At 33.8% G+C, this 7,796-nt stretch overlaps 1 protein-coding gene across 1 annotated transcript in view; it reads left to right on the forward strand.

Annotated features, from left to right (window-relative positions):
- LOC106875008 (uncharacterized) overlaps nucleotides 1-7,796 on the forward strand; it is a 196,187-nt gene that overhangs the window by 176,305 nt on the left and 12,086 nt on the right. Inside the window, exons 163-168 of the mRNA XM_052971235.1 lie at nucleotides 630-873; nucleotides 2,215-2,261; nucleotides 2,371-2,446; nucleotides 4,652-4,801; nucleotides 6,210-6,259; nucleotides 7,492-7,659. Of these exons, the coding sequence (XP_052827195.1) occupies nucleotides 630-873; nucleotides 2,215-2,261; nucleotides 2,371-2,446; nucleotides 4,652-4,801; nucleotides 6,210-6,259; nucleotides 7,492-7,659 (735 nt within the window). The remainder of the gene's footprint in view (nucleotides 1-629; nucleotides 874-2,214; nucleotides 2,262-2,370; nucleotides 2,447-4,651; nucleotides 4,802-6,209; nucleotides 6,260-7,491; nucleotides 7,660-7,796) is intronic.

Here is a 7,796-nt window from a genome sequence, read left to right on the forward strand (position 1 = left end):
ATTATTATTATTATTATTATTATTATTATTATTATTATATGTTTGACTTTTGATTTGTATTTGTACAAGTTGGCTCCAAGTCTCATCCAGAGACCTCAAGAGACAACAAGTTAGAAGTTCATGTAGGTGTTATGCCTAGAGTACCATATATTTCGATTTGTACATAGTGTTGTTCTAGAGAATGTTTAAGAAAACATAAGAAAATTATGAGTTTGTTTTAAAATTTGAGATTACATTGACAGTATATTACGTAGGATATGGGTAGTTCCCATGAGCACTATCTTTTGAACTTCTGCTATTTTGGGGGTTTCCTGGTATCTGAGCTAGGTAGCAATCAGTCCCTTTTATTATCATTATTATTATTATTATTATTATTATTATTATTATTGAATGAGAGAGCAGGGCATGCCATCAAAGTGACACTGAGGTAAAATATACGAAGCCCAGTATACCCATTATGATTACCCATCTGATAAGGGTACACCAGGCACATGCATCACAACCATATGTGCACAACATAGTGGTCTCATATCAAGATAAACAAATTATTATTTTTATTATTATTATTATTATTATTATTATTTATTTATTTACATCTTGAAGCAATATCTGTTTCTTTTTGTTTCTAGAAACATGTACTGGCGGCAGTGTTTGGTCTGAATGTAGTAACCGCTGCCCAATAACATGTCTAGATGCTCGTCGAGAAGTCTGTGTTGAATCTGATGAATGTATTCCTGGTTGTCATTGTCCAGCTGGTCAAGTACAGTTATTAGGACAATGTGTTCCTATAGATAAATGTCCTTGTTATAACATTGAAGGAATATCTGTTTTAAAGAATCTCAAAGCATCCAAGACACATCCTTGTCGAGAATGGTAAATAAGTTTTCATTATTTTTCTCTTGTTATTTAAAACGAATCCCATTTATTTAATTTCTTCTTTCTTAATTTAATTTTCATTTTCCATTCTACTGCAATTGTATTAATAGCTAGAAGGTTTTTTCCTTCTTTTCTTCTGTTTATTGTTTTATTTAATGAAAAGGCTTCTGATTTAAAATATCACATATTGCGCAGGAGTGGCTGTGTGGTAAGTAGCTTGCTTACGAACCGCATGGTTTCGGGTTCATTCCCACTGTGTGGCACCTCGGGCCGACCAAAGCCTTGTGAGTGGATTTGGTAGACGGAAACTGAAAGAAGCCCGTCATATATATGTATATATATATATATATGTACATGTGTGTATATGTTTGTGTGTCTGTGTTTGTCCCCCCAACATCGCATGACAACCGATGGTGGTATGTTTACTTCCCCCTTAACTTAGCAGTTCGGCAAAAGAGACCGATGGAATAAGTACTAGGCTTACAAAGAATAAGTCCTCGGGTCGATTTGCTCGACTAAAGGCGGTGCTCCAGAATGGCCGCAGTCAAATGACTGAAACAAGTAAAAGAGTAAAAGAGTACTGGTGCATGTGTAAGTTGTTGTGTACATAATCAGATTGATTTTGATTCTGCAGTCTATGGAAAGTCGTTGGCATTAGAACCATCAAGCTGTAGAAACCATACCATTATGTTTGTGTGTCACATAACCCTTAAGTACTTAAACTGACCAAATCCAGCCCAAATCCCCTGCTTGTTTTATGCTCAAACTGACAGATCTGGCCTGACAGATCTGTCAAGCTGACAGAATCATTAGCACAAGAACAAAATGCTGCTTAGCATTTTGCTCACCTTTACTTTCTAAGTTCAAATGCCACCAGGGCTAACTTTGCCTTTTATCCTTTCAGTGATTGGAGTGTATGTCTCACAATCAAGAGGTAGTGAGTTCGATTCCCAGAATAGGCTGTGTTGTGTTCTTGAGCAAGTCACTTTATTTCACATTGCTCCAGTTCATTCATCTGTAGAAATGAGTTGCGACATCACTGATGCCAAGCTGTATTAGCCTTTGCTTTTCCCTCGGACAACATCAGTAGCATGGAGAGGGGATGCGTGGGTGACTGCTGGTCATTCGTAAATAACCTTGCCTGGTCTTATTTTTTATTGGGGAACTTTCTAGGTGCAATCCCATGGTCATACATGACCAAAAGTTGGGGGTCTTTACTTTTACTGGGATCAATGTAACTGACTTAGCCCCTCCCACAAAATTGCTGGCCTTGTGCCAAAATCTGAAACCAATATGTGCTAATTTGTCTTTCTTACTATTCTATTTGTCTATTAACAGCACATGCAGTAATAGTGGAAAGATTGTATGTCAGGAAAAATCAAACTGTAAGGATAATCTCTCTTATTGTTATGAATTAATTGAATCAATATGACAATAGCGCAAAAAACTGAAATTGCACACGACTAAAGAAACTAAACTTACATTTCATTATAGGTTGTTTGTGGTCTCCTTGGACTTCATGGGGAGGTTGCAGTACTTCTTGTGGGATTGGTAAAAGATTCAGATATAAGTAAATATTATTTCTAACATTTTTTTTTAACAAATTGTCCACCTAACTATCTTCAAAATTTTATGTAATTTCTCATGTTTTCTCTTTGTCTCTCTCCCTCCTTCTCTCTCTCTCTCTCTCTCTTCATCTCTTGCTCTTTATCTCTCTCTCCCTCTCTTTCCCCTCTCTCTTTCTGTTTCCCTCCCTCTCCCTCTCTCTCCTTCCCTCTCTCTCTTATTTCTCTTTTGTGGGCTTTTTAAAGTTTTACATTTCTTCCATCTAATAGCTTCCATATTTTGTAAGCAGTGTGTCATGCAATTTGTTTAATTGTAGTCTGCAACTCATTGAAAAATTTTCATTCAAATCATTTAACTGAACCCGACCTGGTGTAGAGTGAGCGTCTCATTGATGAGGTTGCAGATGGTGACAAAAGGGCTTCAACAAACATAACTGATTGATTGATCAAACAATTAGTCAAATAATTGATTAATTAATTGGTTAAACAATTAACCAATTGACAAATAAAAGATGAAAAAATGAAATAGAACCAGTGTATGTGTTTATTTTTGGTATAATATCTCTCTCAAGATACAACAAAATTTAACTAATTATTTGCCTAAATTTAATGGACTGAAAAATTTCTTATTAACACAAAGTCAGCACAGAAAATTCAAGCAAAAATAAGTGACTGTTTTGATAGAATTAACAATTCATTTATACTTCCATCTTTCTGACTCCAATGAAATATCAACAAGTAAAATAAATCTCTCGAAGTGACATATTGATTTATTTTGATTGCGTGAAGAGCTTAATTTTATAACAGAGTGCAGAAGATCAACTATTTTACAGAGTCATTACTAAACTTTAGACTTTGAATGTACCCAAAAGAAACTAAATCCTATAAAATATTTAGTCCAGCTCTCCACCATTTAGACCAGTGGTTTTCAACCATTTTGTTCCTATAGATCCTTTTGATTCCTATTTTACTTAGGTGGAGCTTCATAGCCGTTTGATATTTTTAAAATCCTATTATATTTTGATAATTAAATATGATTAGGAATTGTATTTAAAAAATTGTTAAGATATTTTATGCATTGAAGAAGTATAACTAATTTATTGCCCATAAATTTTAATAAAAAAATCTTAAACGGACCACCAAGGTTCATATGGACCATGGTTGAGACTAACCATTATTCATAATGATCCTAATATTATTCAGTAACTTAATCAGGGATCACATGTTTAGGGGTGGAGAATAAAGTTGTAGTTTAAAAGGAATGAATTGACTTCAATTGTTACCCAATGCTGATACACAAAGTCCTTTCACTGAGAGCTTGTCTCTTGTTCTCTTGCACTTTATTCAATGTTGCCTATAATTTACTATGATATATAGATACCGTATTTCAACTAATGAAAATGAAATATTTGTGTAATTCAAACTATTTTGTATCCTTGCATAAATATAGTAAAAAAAAAAAATTACATCATATGTAAACAAACTTAAGTTTGTTTTTGAAGTGCTGAAATGTATTGTAGTACAAGTAGAAAGATATATTTTTTAACGCGTAAATACTGATAGAACAGTATACATGGGATAATATCCCTTACAGAGCAGAAAAAGCTGTCAGCAACCAGCCATGAGATTTTTCTGCTCTATAAGGGATATTATCCCATGTATACTGTTCTATCAGTATTTACGCGTTGAAAAATATATCTTTCTACTTGTAATAAAAAAAAATGGCTATTATCTCATAATTTCATAACAATTACAAGACATGTAAATTTTCATTAAAAAAATTTCTCCCAATGTCTTAAGTGTCAAAATTTTGGTAATATTTATTGTCTCTCATAGAAATATTTCAATAGATAATTTAACTGGCACTCTGTCAGTGAATGAGGCAAGGGTTCCAGTTGATCTGATCAACAGAACAGCCTACTTGTGATATTAACATGCAAGTAGCTGAGCTCTCCACCCATAATGTAGTTCTCAAGGAGACTCAGCATGACACCGAGTGCACCAAGGCTGACCCTTTGAGTCACAGGTACAACTCATTTTTGCCACATGAGTGAACTAGAGTAACATGAAATAAAGCATCTTGATTGTATTGCTAGGAATTGAACTCATAATTGTAAGATTGTGAGCTGAATATCCTAACCACTAAGCTATGCACCTTCACAATATCATCATCATCATCATTTTATTTTATTTTTATTTTTGTATATCAGAACTCTTTTAGGGGGATCATCTTCTACCTGTAAATCATATGAAGACGAATCAGATGCCTGTGAACTGAAAAAATGTCCTCCTGATTGTCAAATTGATGGCAAGTTTTATTACTACAATGAAAAAATTAGAGAAGACGATTGCCAAGTGTGGTAAGTCTCTGATCAAATATAATAATTTTAGTATAATAATTTTACAATAACATCAGAATTAAAATATCTGAACTTTAACACTTTAGCATTTAAACCAACCATATCCGGCCCAAATATTCTTCCTGTTTTATGTTCAAACTGGCCTGATCCAGCCTCTCACACCTACCCTATAATGTCATTCTGAAAATAAACAACCACATCATTGAAATTTTCAAGCTACAAGATAACACATGATTAATTCAAAGCAATGTCAAAGAATAAGAATTATATTTGACCAGACTAATCAGAAAGCTAAAAGGGATAAAATATGTTTACATCTTAGTTTTATGAATGGAAATCATACATATACATATTTATACATATATATACCTGTGTGTGTATGTTTACATACATACACACACACACACACACACACACACACACACACACACACACACCATATTTGCTCTTGTATAAGTCCCACTACTTTATACTTTATTTTAAATGAAAAACTGGGATGCGACTTATAAATAATTGCTGCTTTACACTTTAAACACAAGTAAATATGGTATATGTATGTATGTATGTATGTATGTATGTATGTATGTCATTATTCAGTTTTGTTTCAAGATTTCTTGCCAGTAGAGAAAGAGCCGGTTTCTAACCTAGATCCAAGGCTCCTTCATTGGAATTTCAATATCAACAACAGGGTATTTTTGTATGTATGTATATGTGTAGATATGTATGCTTTGCTTTATGTATGTATTCTCATGCATATAGTTGCATGTTTAGACATTCTCATATATACTTAAATATAAACTTCTGGAAATTTTTCCAAATTTTTACAGCTCCAGTGATGGGTTGGATCTGTAGTCTTCCAACCAGCTTTCTCCTTTCTGGTTTTGAGAAGCCTAATTTCTTAAGATTGATATTTAGGTAGTGTGTTATGTATCCTAGTGCTCCAATAATTACAGGTATAAACCTGAACTTGTAATTTGGATAGGGATACTGCAGATTTCTCAATAGTTCAGCGTATGTATTCTCTTTATCACTGATCTTCAACTTTATGTTAACATCCGCTGGGCAGCTGATTTCCACAACTGTACACAGCTTCTTTTCTCTATCCCAAAATCATTATATCAAATCTATTGTGTTTACATTTTATTGAGGTTTTTACTGGGACATATGTATGTATGTTATTGCTTACTGAGGTTAGATTATATTTCAAGGTTTCAATACAACTGTTCTCTTCTATAACAGTTCCATTGTAAACAAAACTCTTCACTAATGCCAATTATTTAGGTTATTCTTTTAGATTAATAAATGATGGCTTGACTGTTCTTTTTTTTATTATTTTTTTTGCTATTCATTCATATAAACATATAAAATCTAAATTAAAGAATTTAACTTACAAATATATTTCATCTAGTTACTGTAGAGAATCTGCAGAAAAATGTGAACCACTTCCATTCTCTAATGGTAAGTTTTGATTTTCCTCTTTTGTAATAAAATATTAAGTTTCACCACTACCACCATCAACTCCACCACTACTACCATCACCATCACAACCACTGCTGCCATTACCACCACCACTATTACCCACCACCACTACCACCAGGTGCTGTTAGATCTAAAACTTTTGGAAATATTATAATCAAACTAACTATGGTTACTTCTGATTTTATACTCCTTTACTCTCTTTTACTTGCTTCAGTTATTTGACTGCGGCCATGCTGGAGCACCGCCTTTAGTCGAGCAAATCAACCCTAGCACTTATTCGATCGGTCTCTTTTGCCGAACTGCTAAGTTACAGGGACGTAAACACACCAACATCGGTTGTCAAGTGATGTTGTGGGGACAAACACAGACACACAAACACACACACACACACACACATATATATACATATACATATATACGACGTGCTTCTTTCAGTTTCCATCTACCAAATCCACTCACACGGCTTTAGTCGGCCCGAGATTATAGTAGAAGACACTTGCCCGAGTTGCCACCCAGAACCATGTGGTTGGTAAGCAAGCTACTTACCACACAGCCACTCCTGTGCCTATGTTAAGAAAATTTTAATATATATATATTTAGATTGGAGCCTGGTGTTGCCATCCGGTTTCACCAGTCCTCAGTCAAGTCGTCCAACCCATGCTAGCATGGAAAGCGGACGTTAAACGATGATGATGATGATGATATATATATATATATATATGAATTTATAATCATAATTATAATTAAGGGTAGCAGATAGTATCAGCATTGCTAGAAATAAGAGTTGAAAAATACTCAAATAAGCCACAATAAAAATTCAATAAGCTGACGAAATTGATTTTGTCAGCTTCTTAATGTCAACCACTTTGAGAGTGTAATGGATGCTTTTACATACCACTAGCACAGGTACCAGCTGTGTGACACCAGTATCTGCCACAATTACGATTTCACTTGGCTTGATGAGTCTTCTTCTCAAGTACAGCATATTGCCAAAGGTCTTGGTTCGCAACACATATGATCCCTCTAATGGTTAGGAGCTATTTCAAGGAAGATTATAATTTCTTCATAATATTTGGCAGGATTAGAAATGTGAAATTGAAATTAAAAAATTATTAGAAAATCATGCATAGAATTCACATATTTAATTTTTTTGTTATTTAATATGAAGTTCTTAAAATTTTTTTTTTTTTGTGGAATCTTCTAATTTCTAGCAACTGCTGGTTGGAGTGACTGGACCGAATGGAGTGGATGTACTCAAACATGTCAGGGTGGAATAAACTATCGGCTTCGTTATTGTAATAATCCTCTACCACGCTGTGGAGCAGCACCATGCAAGGGATTGCCCTTAGAACAGAAATCTTGTAATGAAAAGATAGCATGTAAGTATATTGTATGAATTGTCAATTGATATAAAGAATTGTTTCATATGAATAAGAATTAAATAAACGTATCATCATTGTCATCACCATCATCACCATCACCATCATATACATATATATATATATATATATATATA

This window comes from Octopus bimaculoides, chromosome 10 (assembly GCF_001194135.2).
Source record: "Octopus bimaculoides isolate UCB-OBI-ISO-001 chromosome 10, ASM119413v2, whole genome shotgun sequence".
Lineage (NCBI taxonomy): Eukaryota > Metazoa > Mollusca > Cephalopoda > Octopoda > Octopodidae > Octopus > Octopus bimaculoides.